A 13,765-nucleotide genomic window follows, 5' to 3' on the forward strand; every position below is an offset into this window, starting at 1 on the left:
TTTTTGCAATATTAACTAGTTGTGGAGTTTTTAAATCCACATATAAGTGATATCATACGAGTATTTGTCTTTCTCTGTCAGCATAATGCCCTTCAAGTCTATCCATGTTGCTGCAAATGGCAAAATTTTGTTCTTTTTAAATGACTGAGTAGTATTCCTTTATGTGTGTGTGTATGTGTGTGTGTATCACATCTTCTTTATCCATTCATCTATTAACGGATGCTTAGGTGCTTCTATATTTTGGAGAGTGTAAGTAAAGTGCTATGTACACTGGGGTGCGTGTATCTTTTTGAACTGGTGTTTTTTTTTATTTTTTTGGATATATACCCCAGGAGTGGAATTGTTGGGTCATATGGTAGTTCCATTTTTAGCTTTTTGAGAAACCTGATACTATTTTCCACAGTGGCTGTACCAACTTACATTCCCACCCACAGTGTACAAGAGTTCCCTTTTCTCCTCAGAGAACACACTTTCTTAATGAGGCCTACCTGATTGATGTAAATCACATCACCTCCCACCTCTGTAATTCTTAGTGGCCCTTCTCTTGGCATTATTGTCTTCTAACCCATGATGTTGTTTCATGTTTTCATACCTATGTCTTCCCTATTAACATGAGCTTCTCGAGGACTGAAACTTGTCTCTTCGTGTCAGGAATCCCATGTTTAGAATAGCCCTGGATACACAGAAGGCATTTAGTAAATGACTGACTGACTGAAAGGTCACCTCCTCAAATAGACATTCTAAGTCTGAAGGACCATCAACTTTCCCTCTCATGGTCTTTTTCTATCATATTCTGCTATTATTTCATGTGTAGCAGTGGTCTCTATTTGAAATCATCTTCATTTACCTGACCAAAATGAAAGTGCCATGAGAGCAGGGATCTGGCTATTTTCTTCCCCTCCTATATTTTCCCAAATTGAAGTAATAGAGACTCGGAACATTTGTTTTGCATGAATGCATACTACTAAATTTGAGCCTCTTTCACCATGCCTTTAATCTGATATTATCAATTTAATCACTTCTACTTTGTTTAATTATTAATGGGGATAATTTTTTTTCCATTTATTAGTTATCTGCATTTTCAAATTCCTTGTTACGACCGTTATTTTTAAATTTGAGTATTGATCTTATAATTGGTTTATAAGGGCTATATATATATGTGTGTGTGTCTGTGTGTATATAATTATATAAAACAATTTTTCCTTTGTCATAAATTACAAGTACTTACTTATAAGGTTATCATTTGCCTTTAAATTTTGTGTATTTGTATGTTGATATAAATATTTTTAAATTTATTAATTTAAATATATTTCTATGTATTTTCATCTTTGATTTATCTCATTGCTTTTATTTTTAAAAATTAATTTCCCAACTAAGGTCAGAAATTTTTAATTAAAAAAAGCTTAATCCTGCTGAAATAGATTTTCTCATATGGTGTTAGTGTAGTGTTAATGTTAGTCACTCAGTCGTGTCTGACTCTTTGAGACCCCATGGACTGTAGCCCACCAGGCTCTTCTGTCCATGCACTTCTCTAGGCAAGAACATTGGAGTGAGTACCCATTCCTTTCTCCGGGGGATCTTCCTGACCCAGGGATCAAACCCAGGTCCCCTGCATTGCAGGCAAATTCTTTACTGCTGAGAGACCAGGGAACCCCTCTCATATGGTAAAATGATCTTATGACTGATTCCGTTTTTGGAAAAAATGATTTCCTCTTTAATTTATAGCTATCTTTATCATATACTGGGGCTTCTCTCATAGCTCAGTTGGTAAAGAATCTGCCTGCGATGCAGGAGACCCCAGTTCGATTCCTGCGTTGGGAAGATCCATTGGAGAAGGGATAGGCTACCCACTCTGGTATTCTTGGGCTTCCCTTGTGGCTCAGCTGGTAAAGAATCTGCCTGCAATGAGGGAGACCTGGATTCGATCCCTGAGTTAGGAAGATCCCCTGGAGAAGGGAAAGGCTACCCACTCCAGTATTCTGGCCTGGAGAGTTCCATGGACTATGCAGTCCATGGGGTCACAAAGAGTTGGACATGACTGAGTGACTTTCACTTCACTTCACTTTATCATATACCAGGCTCCCAAATAGAAATAAATGATTTCTGGAAAAACCAGGCTTCCCTGGTGGCTCAAACAGTAAAGAATCTGCCTATAGTGCAGGAGCCTTGGGTTCGATCCCTGGATGGGGAAGATCCCCTGGAGAAGGGAATGGCAACCCACTCCACTATTCTTGCCTGGAAAATTCCATGGACAGAGGAGCTTGGTGGGCTGTAGTCCATGGGGTTACAAAGAGTAGGACATGACTGAGTGACTAACACTTGCCTTTTTCATTGTTACCTACTGAAAACCATGCTTGACTTTGTTTTAGATTAACTGTGGAAACCCTATAATTTTTCAACCTAGCATTTCTTTGATTTGAAATTGTCAGCTTGAAACCTGTAAAATTGTTCTGTCCTTTAGATGATAGCTAGCAGAACTGTGAGGCTATGATAGAGATATTACCTCTTACTCAAGTTGGATAGTATCCTTGTGCACTGCAAATGCTATGTTTTTCCCTGTGGGAGCCAGCAACCATTCAAGAGCTGCATTCATCTCTATTTGCTACAAATAAATATTGGCTTATTCTTCAAATAGTATTTCAGCATCATTTACTCTAATATATCATGCCAACTAATGATTTTTTCTTCTTGTAAATAATCTTTTCCCTTCCTTACTCCCAACAAATATATGTGGAACACCTACTATGGGTCAAGGATTGACTCTTCTTGGTTGTGAGCATTCAGAAGTGAACAAAATGGACAAAAAGTCCCTGCCCTTACCACCATATATTCTAGGGGGGAGAGGACACATGATAAAATATATAATACATTAGACAGAAGGATTAAGGGGAAATGAGGTGGGAAGAGAGAGAAAAAGCATATGGGATTGCAGATGCCATAGAATTGGGTGCAGAACAACCAGCTTTCTGAGCAGATGACATTTAAATAATTATTACAGAAAGACATGGAATTATTCTTAATAGTAGGTGAGTTTGATTCTAAGAAACTCATGGGTTCTTTCTATACCTTCTTAATCAGCCCTCTGAATCATTTTAGAATTATGGTTATAATTTTACATTCTCTTTGACTTAGGTTCTCAAAATAAAGCAATCAAAAGAAGATTGGCTGTAGGGAAAGAATAAATTTTCACATAAAAAACTTTCCATCATGGATTTTCACAGTGATGTATTTTTAATAAATAGGTTACTTTCCTAGGAGAGAAATGGCATATCAGCCTCATAATAAAGATAAAATAATGTGCTACCTACGGTCTTTCATGGGAACAATGGGACATAGCAGACTGTAACAGGTATTAAATTTTGGGACCTAGGTTCTGCTCCTGACTCCCCACCCCCTAGTCCGTGACTTTGGGTGAGTCATTTGAATTCTAGAATGCTGTTCCTCAATTTGCAGAGTGGAGTTTAGTTGCCATGCCTAAACTAGAGAAACTTTTTTAAATGTTCTTCTTTTTTAACAAATTTGATTTTTTTTAACCTAGGTAAATTATGCGGAAGAAGGCTTTATCCAATGGTTTTCATGAGCTCTGGACCACTGGTGAGGGTGACATTTCATTCCAGTGTGCAAGGTGCTTTTGGCATAAATTATATTGTCTTTAGAGTCCAAGGTATGTTCTAACTTATAAAGTTAAAACCAGCATTGAAACATGTATATTATCATATGTGAAATAGATAACCAGTGCAAGTTTGATGCATGAAGCAGGGCACACAAAGCCAGCGCTCTGAGAAAACGCAGAGGGATGGGATGGGGAGGGAGGTGGGAGGAGGTTTCAGGACAGGGGAACACATGTACACCCATGGCTGATTCATGTCAATGTATGGCAGAAACCCCCACAATATTATGAAGTAATTAGCCTCCAATTAAATAAATTAAAAAAAAATCTCAGTGTTTTTCCTTTTAGGGATATTTCAAAATTTATGCACTGTTTTGTAAGCAAAGTTATGTTTCTGTGGGGAATGAGTTTATATTTGAGGGAAAATCATTTTAAATGATCTGATTTTGGTCTGATCCAAGAGAAAAACTACTTAGTGAATAACTTGACTGACTTGTACATCATTCAGAATTGTGACTCATGGACATGGCGATACAATATATTAACTGCAAAGTAATATTTTTATCGTGATTGTCATTTTATACCACAGTTAGCCTTTCCTACCACCATTATCCTTGTGGATTAAAAGATTTGGGTTCTAAATCTTAGCTGGCTGATTAGCTCCAGACAATTTTTATCTCTACAGGAGTTCCCTTTATAGTGATATTATAAAAATAAAAGGTTAGAATGAGTTTTGAGGACAAGCTAAAAAAATAGTAGAGGCTGATATAAATGTAAACTGTACACAATTCAGAGTTATTAGATTTTCAGACATGTAATTAATGAGATTTTTGACTCTTGATGAGCATAGGTAACCAAAAACTAGTTTCTCTCCTTGGCACTGAAAAGCTTTGCAGGGATATACATGGAAAAATTTAAGTGAGAAATAAAAAGAAAAGCATGTATATCATATGAAATTTGTTTTCCTAAAGAACTATAGTATAAATATTGCTTTAACAAATATCATATATCATTTGTACGTGGAATCTAAAATGTGATACAAATGAACTTATAAAACAGAGACAGACTGACAGACATGAAAAAACAAACTTATGGTTACCAAAGGGGAGATGGGGTGGGGGAGGGGAAAGTTAGGAGTTTGGGATTAGCAGATACAAACTATTATATACAAAACAGATAAATAGCAAGACCCTACTGTATTGCACAGGGAACTATATTCAGTATCCTGTGATAAACCATAATGGGGAAAAAATGTATAAATATATATGTATAACTGAATCACTTTGCTGTATACCAGCCACTAACACAGCACTGTAAATCAACTATAGTTGAATTAAAATTTTTTAAAAAGAATACTGCTTTTAAATGGACTTGAGTAGGGAAACTACATCATCTACAGTCATTCCTCTTTATCTTCCATAGACCCTAGGCTGTGCCAAATATAATTTGAGAGAGGTGCTGGTTTTCTGTAACCTTTGAATATTTCAGATAGAAAAATTTTTAGTGAAACTAACCACCTCCTGTTAACTTTTTCTAAAACAGGGAGGAAAACTGACAGCTCTGACCTGAAAAAGCATATAACAAGCCTCTTAAAAATTAGTTTTATCTCATTTTTTTTCTTCTTTATTTCTAGGTCCAAAGGGCAGTAAAAGCACCCAGTCTCTTCAGAGTTCAAACCAAGAGCATGTGGCCACTTGTGAAGATGTTATTCTGACCAAACCAGCAGGGATCATACAATTCCCGAGAAATTTTCACAGAACCATTATGAGGTGAGGAAGGAATTTGTATTACGATGAAAGTTTTTGAATGATCACTTGACAAGCAGCAACATTTGTTATCTGTTTAAGGAATTATTTCCCACCTGCTTTCCTGAAAGAATGGACTTTGAGACAATACCTGATTTGAAGTCTTAAGTATACAGAACCTGAATGTGAGATTACCCCTGCTGATAAACTGTACTTTCCCAACAAAAGAGATCACTTGTTAGGTAAAGTGAAATGCTGAATCTCTATCAAAGAGCTTTGGAGATTGAAATAATGTATGTAAAACCTTCTGGCACATAGTAATACTCAATAAGTGGTTCATATAAGAGAACTTTCCCTAAATTAAACATTAGAATAAACTTAATCCTAAGTAAATGTGTATGATTTGGGGATGTTTAGGGCAAATTGACACAGGAATACTTGGTTAACTCTTATGGATTGCCAATTAGAATTTAAAATAACACATGTGCCTGACCAGCCATTCATATAATGGGTGTATTTGGTTAAAACTTTTGACAAATTCAAAAGTATTAGAGAATATTTTTACTGTTATAGTTTAAAATTTTCTTTCACCTAAGCACAAAAGAAGCAGGTACAGTCAATAACAGTGACTCACTGAGTGATGCATTAAATTCTGAACAAAGTAAATAACAATATATGCTACTGAGAAATAATTTCTAACTTTCTTTCATTGTGCTGTAGCTGCCACTGGAGATTACTGGCCCCTATAAATCATATCATTCGCCTTGATATTATCAGCTTCCAGAAGCAACCAATGCCCTTGGCCTGTCAGGGTGACCTGTGGGTTTATGAAGGATTTGGATCAGGCAAAAAATTAATAGGTAACCAATTTCCCATGAAGAACTATGCTATTGATTTTCTTTTGTAAAATATTCTTAGATCATTTTATATTCAGTGTGTGAATTACAGATGACATAAATTAGTCTCTTCTTAAATGTGATATTGAAATAACCTGTTGCTATTACTATATTTGTAATTGAAATTAACTTAATACTCTGATTAAGTTAAAAACAAAACCAAACTATGTGCTGTTTACTTGAGTCATACATAGATTAAACTTGGCCAGAAATACTAAAAATAAAGGATGAATAAACAGTCTCAGACAAATGCAGCACAAGAAAACTGAGAGTATAATATTCAGTTCACTTCAGTTCAATTCAGTTGCTCAGTCGTGTCCGACTCTTTGCGACCCCATGAATCGCAGCACGCCAGGCCTCCCTGTCCATCACCAACTCCCAGAGTTCACTCAGACTCACATCCATCAAGTCAGTGATGCCGTCCAGCCATCTCATCCTCTGTTGTCCCCTTCTCCTCCTGCCCCTAATCCCTCCCAGCATCAGAGTCTTTTCCAATGAGTCAACTCTTCGCATGAAGTGGCCAAAGTACTGAAGTTTCAGCTTTAGCATCATTCCTTCCAAAGAACACCCAGGGCTGATCTCCTAATGGACTGGTTGGATCTCCTATATTAGTCAGGCAAAATAATATTTCAGGGAAGGCATTAAATGGCCTTATTAATTAGATAGTAGTCCAAAACCTGATTACAGTGACTTAAATTCATTATTGTGAAAGAAAGAGAAATGCTGAGGCATGCAGATGCACCACCAACTCAATAGTTCAACTCTGTGAAGACTGGAATTATTGCAGTTCTCTTGGCCTTTTCCTAGTGGTTCCATCATGGCTATTTCAGTTGTGGCCATTACAATGGAGAGAAAAGAAGAAAGGGCCCAGGGAAGGGTTATCGCCATGGAGAAAGCAAATATGTCTCCAAGAATCCTGTAGCAGATTTAAGTCACTTTGGCCAGATTTTTCACATGGCCACACCTGACTGAGAGCGAGATGACTAGAGAAAAGGGAAATGGAAACGTAGTTTGGGCTGGGTGACCAAAGTTGCTCAATTAATTAGGATATAGCAGCCTAGAGTTCTGAAATCTGATGATCCTGGGTCCAGTAGATTGCAGTTCTACCACTTGGTAATTCAGTGACTTTGGGAATGTTCCCGAAGCTTTCTCAGTTAGTCAGTGTCCTCACTGGTAACGTGACAATAACTACCTGTAACTTTTCATGTGATTTAAGTGAAAAGACACAGCATCACTAGCACACATGTACATGGGTATTACAAATTCCCAATGTGCCTAAGTCAGAGATATAGATGCCTAATGTAACAAGATGACTCCCAGAGAGAGAAGATGTATAGCATTTTGCTGGCCTTTGTCTCTCTAGGAAGGACCCAGATGTCAGTGTCCCTCTCCATGTTGGTAGAGTCTTGCCAGAGTTGATCAAACAGCCAATTGCTAAACCACTGTTCTTTTATTCTGTAGGCTTACACCCATTAACATCCCAGAAATAGGTGCATTGACAGTCTTTGTGTTTCTACTTAAGGGAATATTAGTAAACATGGAGCTTTTACATAATATCAGAAGGGCATAGCTTTCTGTGGGGAGAGTGCAGCATCTAAGCTAGTATCTTTGGAAATTATCTACGCTTCTTGCTTTCTTGCCTTACAGAATACCTGTAACTTGTACTGCTTCATGAGGTTACTTTGATAATTAAATGACAGAGTGCATGTTAATCAATATAAAAGAAACCAAGCACCTGCAGTGTTTGAATTAGAATTACACCTCTAAATTTGTATTTTTAAATTGTGCTGCTTAGAAGAAAAGATTATTGTCCCTCCCTATTGTCCCTCCATCAGTGGAGTGTTTAAGAACACAAGGTTTGAAAGAACAAAGAAATACAGAAAAAGGGAAAAAAGTACATTAGCTATGTCAGTTATAATTTGTAATATTGATGAACTGTATCTCTGTTGTTCTTATAATTTGTTCTTCACTTAGAATTTGTTCATAAAATATATGTATTATTTCCTATCTTCTTCCACAAAAAGTTTTTGACTCTACTTCAATTTTTGCAAATAAGACAGCCTCTAGTGGTTAACTCAGTTTTTGAAGTCAATAGGTTATTGAATGAATATTTTAAACATAGTCAACAATGCTATATCCCCAGAATGCACAACTAGTTTAATATTGAAAATGTATTATCTAAAAGCTAGGTCAAATTAGGAAAAATAAATATAAATCAATGATAAAATAATCATATCCTTAAAACCATCCAAGTGAAAATTAGTTAGAAGTTATAATGTAAAAATCACTTTGGTTATAATTAGTCACAAAAACCATGTAGCTAGGAATAACCTTGAAATGTGAGTTTTATTGCACAAATATGAAACTTATACTTGTGCACACGTGCACACACACACACACATATCTGAATAGAGAAAAGTACCACGTTCTAAAACTGGAAGATGAAATTAACATTAATCCACCCCAAGTTAATTTAAAAATATAGCAAAATCCCAATGGTAATTGTCTTTGGAGAGCAAGGAGGAAATTGATAGTAACTCTAAAGTTTATCCTTAACTAGAACTAGCTGAAAATGTTTTGGGGGGAAAAAAATGACCAGATGATGAGGTGAATTATCAAGATAAAAACATACTTTGAGGTAACCATAATTAAAACAGAGCAGTACTGGTATAAAAGAGACACACATGAGTAGACCAGAAGGGGCCCAAGAAACTATAAGGCATTTAAATGTGATAAATTTTGCATTGCAGATCAGGGAGGGAAATATAAATTATATTTTCCATCACCTCATATAACAGTTGAGTAAAGAGCTAAGCATTTTTCTTAAGGCATTAAAAGTTTATAAAATAAGCAATTATCTTAGTTATGGATGGAGAAGGATTCTAATGTAAAAGCAATTGAAGACAACAGGAAATTATCAATAAATTCCTGTGTAACTAAAAACTTCCTTCAACAGAAGCAAAATAAAAAACAAGTAACCAAGGATTTTCAACAACTCTGAGAAAGGTTTAAGGTAATTAATATAGGGGATGTGTATAAATCAGTATTAGAAAAGCCCAAATATGTAAAAAAAAAATTATAACGGCCCAAATATGTTTGATTTAGCATTGAAAAAATATCAGGTTAAAACCAGAGTTCTCAAAGCTTTTGAGTCTTTTATTCATTTTCCTAAAGAATTGTGAACTATTGACCCAAGTGATTTTGCAAAAGCACTGGATTAACCCTCAACCTCTTTTGATCGATAAGGAAAGTTAATGAATATTTATATATCAGTTACTATACAATCTAAATTAAATCTCTCTTTATTTTTTTCTGTCACAATGAAGTTAATCCTCTGGCCATCCGTTTACTAAGAAGGGCAGTTTTCTTATAATAGTGAAAAGCTTAATAGTTCTAGAATTGTTGACTTGAAACTGTGTGTGCATAGCAAACTACCTTTGTTAGAATGTTTGTTTCAGGGAATACTATGTATGGTCAGTTAAACTTAGAAATGGTTTGTCACAGGAAGCACACTTGAATCATCAGCCCTATAATAATTAACAGTGACTCAACAATTATAAAGCACAGATGCATTCTTTTAGAATCAAGAGGATCCCTAATATAAAACAATTTAAAAATAGTACAATAAATAATAGTTTAACCAACTGATTTTAAAATACAATTCAGAATTACTATTTTCCTAGGGTGGTTCCATGGTAAAGAATCCACCTGCCAAGCAGGAGACATGGATTCAATCCCTGGGGTCAGGAAGATCCCCTGGAGAAGGAAGTGGCAACTCACTCCAGTATTCTTGCCTGGGAAATCCCATGGACAGAGGAGCCTGGTGGGCTACAGTCCATTGGGTCACAAAGAATCGGACACGACTGAGTGACTAAACAGCAGCAGCAGCACAATAATACAAAAATGGGCAAGTGATCTGAATGAGCAATTAATAGGCAAATAGATGTGAGAAAAAAATACTTAGCCTTTTTAAAACATAAATGAAAAAAATTTTACCTACTTAACTGACAAAAATATTTGAAGAATGATTATACTTAGTAAATAAAATGCAGTGTAACAGACATTTTCATGTTGTTGTTTAGGTATAATACATAGTTTCTTTCTGGAGCAAGATAGAGAAATGTTTTTCAAAAGCAATAAATCTATAACCTGTCATTCAGTGTTTCTATTTTTATCCATACTTTTAAGAAATATACTTTACATTTATGTACAAGATATTCATTCAGCTAGTGTTATTTATGATAATGGCCCCCGCAAAAAAGTATCAAAATAGGAAATTGGTTAAGAAAAGTATAGCAAATCCATAGGATAAAATGTTATACCACCACTAAATGAAATATATTCACCTAACTTTTTTAGAAGACAGGAAAGTCCTACTGTGATATTAAGAGAGAAGATTGGAATGAAAAAAAATTACATAATATATTTTATTTTTTAAAAAAAAGTATGACTAAAGGCCTAATAGAAACCATTAGGTGTCATTTTCAAGGCTGTGCCTAAATCCTTGAGGAAGTCAGTCCAGGTGTTTTATCGGGTTTCTTTTGTTTCTGGGCCTGTCCACTCAAGGACAAAAGGGAATTGAAGTTCCTGGGCCAAGGGCATGCAGAAAAAAACATCCTTTGGGCTTCCCTGATAGCTCAGTTGGTAAAGAATCCACCTGCAATGCAGGAGACCCCAGTTTGATTTCTGGGTTGGGAAGATTCCCCTGGAGAAGGGAAAGGCTCCAGTATTCTGGCCTGGAGAAATCCATGGAATGTATAGTTCATGGGGTTACAAAGAGTAGAACTTGACTGAGCGACTTTCACTTTCACTTAAATCTAACACAGTAAACCAATTGGCTTCCCCTGGATTTGAGTTAGGATAGTATTAAGGATTAGGCACAATAGGATCAATGGGTCCAATAGCTTCATTAATAGCCCTTAGGTCTTGTACAAATCGATAGTCTCCAACAGGTTTAAGAATAGGTAATACCAGAGTATAATATGGTGACTGACAAGGTACCAGTAATAATCCATATGAATCATACTTCTTCACTGTAGGAGAAATTCCTCTCTAGGCTTCTAGCTTTAGGGGATATTGTTTTTCACAGGCATATTCTCATCCAGGTCTTAGCTTGATAACTACTGGTCAGATGTCTTTGTCTAAGCCCGAAACCTCAATGTTCCAAACTTCAGGGTTTACTAGGGCTTCTATCTCAGTTGTAGATTCAGTCTGTTCATTTTCATTCTCTGTTAAAATCATTTGGTGATGAATAAGTTTTCCTTAAGGGCTTCCCTGGTGACTCAGCAGGTAAAGAATCTGCCTGCAGTGCAGGATACACGGGACAATGCAGTTTCCATTCCTGGGTCGGAAAGATACCCTGGAGGAAGAAATGGCAACCCACTCCAGTGCCTGAAAATTCCCGTGGACAGAGTAGCCTGGCAGGCTACAATCCAAAGGGTTGCAAAGAGTCAGACACAACTGAGGGACTAAGCACAATGTGACACAAAGTTTCGTTGTTCCCTTTAGGAACAGAGTGGCCTCTAACTAGTTTAATAAATCTCTTCCCATTAAAGGGACAATCAGGCACAAACAAAAAGGAATGTAAAAGTAGTTGGCCATGAATGTTACATATAAATTGTTCTAGGAAAGTGTACCCTTGTCTTTTTCCTGATATTCCCATTATATATTCTTTATGATTGTTAAGATTTCCAATCCTTTAGGTTAAGACTGAGAAGATTGCACCAGTGTCTATAAGAAATTCTATCAAGTTGCCTGCTACTTCAATGACTACCCCAGGCTCAGCATTAATTATATAGATGATATCTCTAGGCAGAGTCACTTCTGGCCTCAGGCCCCTCTATCTTCCAATTGTGAAGTCTAATGGCCCCCATCACTCGCTGGCAACTGAGGTGTCCCCTCTGCCCATGCACTGACTGTTGGCAAAGGGTACATTGATCACAATCTTTCCTCCAGTGTCTCTTCTGTCCACACAGGGCACAGTGATTTTGTTTGGGTACCCATGAGCCTCATGGTCCACCATGGTCAGATTGGCCCAAAAAACCTGGCCTCTCCTTTGGTGGCCCCTGAGTGGACAAATCCTTTGTAATCATTTGAGTCTTTTGTTTGTCTCTCTGCAGGCATTCAGCCCTGTGGGCTACATCCCTATAATGAAAACTGAATAAGCCAATTGGAGTAAATCATTCATAGGGGTTTGAGGATCAGCAGATACCTTTTGAATTTTGTGCCTGATGTCTGGGACAGATTGGGCTTTGAAATGCATAGCCAAAAGGACAAAGGGTCTGTCCCTCGGGGGAAGGGGATCCTCATTTGTATACTTCTAAAAGTTTCCTCTAATCTCTCTTGAAAAACTGCAGGGTTTTCATTTGGTCCCTGTTGGACTTCTTTTACTTTCTCATAATAAACAGACTTTACCATTCATGTCTTCTAGCAAACAGTTAATCATATTGTCCTATCTGTCCCTGTCAGTAGAATTCATCTGGTGATTCTACTGCGGATCAGCATCAGGGACAGTGCCATTCCCCACTTGAAAAACTGCATGTCCTTGTTGGGCCCTAGTTGCCATTTGGTCAGCACTGTCCCTGGCTGCTAGTGTTATACCCTGTTTTTCCTCTGGGATGCGGCAATGGAATAGTAAAAATCTGCAAATCTCCCCAGGTGAGATCAAAAGTTCTCATTAACCTGGTAAACTCCTTAGTGAAAATTACAGGGTCCTCAGTAAAATTTCCCAATTTATCCCCAGCCAGACTTAGAGCGGATATTTTGTAAAGGGCCCATGGACTGTTACTGTTCCTTGACTCTCATCAGGAACTTTGCTCAGAGGCAAGATTGTAGGGGCAGGTGGCTGGTAATTTAGGCCACTATGGGTGCTAGCTGGGCTGAGATTGTGTTCCTTGGGTGACTTGAGGAACAGAGAAGGAGTTCTGGAATATGGTGGTGGCCTCTCCTCACCTTTGCACACACTTTCCTCTGGGGTTTTAGCCTCAGCTGGAGCAGTAGCTGTCTCAGATCTGAGAACCTCTGTTGGCACAATAGCTCCTCCAGGAGGGTGCGGAACAACTCCCACTGGGCTGACAGCTGCTTCAGGAGCAACAGCTTCTTTCTGTGGGGGGTCTGGTCTTTGCATGGCCCTGTACACTGGGTCAGGTAAACTGTCATCTGATTGGTTCTTTAAATTAGCTTTCTGGGTTACACATATATTAAATCCCTTCCAGTTACAGTTCCCAAATACAAGGTCATAAAAACTTGAACATGTAGTATTTCACCCCATTTTGATTCCCTTCTAGAGTATAAATCCAGTTGTAGTATAGTATTATAATTTAGAGACCTGTTCGGTGCTCACTTTTCTTGGCTCTCTAACTTATATTGCAGCCAAACCTGGTTACATAGGCTGAGAAGTTTTTTCTTTTTCAAATCTTGTTCACTTTTTTTTCCAGTCCTGGAGTACATGTCCCAGAGGGATGTCAACTGGGATTCATTCAATTTGACCATCTTAGACCCAAACCTGAGGAGAG

At 37.3% G+C, this 13,765-nt stretch overlaps 1 protein-coding gene across 2 annotated transcripts in view; it reads left to right on the forward strand.

Moving 5' to 3' along the window:
- Window positions 1-13,765, forward strand: part of OVCH1 (ovochymase 1) — a 94,271-nt gene that overhangs the window by 54,555 nt on the left and 25,951 nt on the right. For both annotated transcript variants that reach the window (XR_011566712.1, XM_019961395.2), the window contains exons 15-17: window positions 3,539-3,664; window positions 5,244-5,379; window positions 6,076-6,215. Coding sequence is in view for 1 of the 2 variants with exons in the window: in XM_019961395.2 (XP_019816954.2) it covers window positions 3,539-3,664; window positions 5,244-5,379; window positions 6,076-6,215 (402 nt within the window). In the remaining variant the exon portion in view is untranslated. The remainder of the gene's footprint in view (window positions 1-3,538; window positions 3,665-5,243; window positions 5,380-6,075; window positions 6,216-13,765) is intronic.

This window comes from Bos indicus, chromosome 5 (genome assembly GCF_029378745.1).
Source record: "Bos indicus isolate NIAB-ARS_2022 breed Sahiwal x Tharparkar chromosome 5, NIAB-ARS_B.indTharparkar_mat_pri_1.0, whole genome shotgun sequence".
NCBI classification, from domain to species: Eukaryota; Metazoa; Chordata; class Mammalia; order Artiodactyla; family Bovidae; genus Bos; species Bos indicus.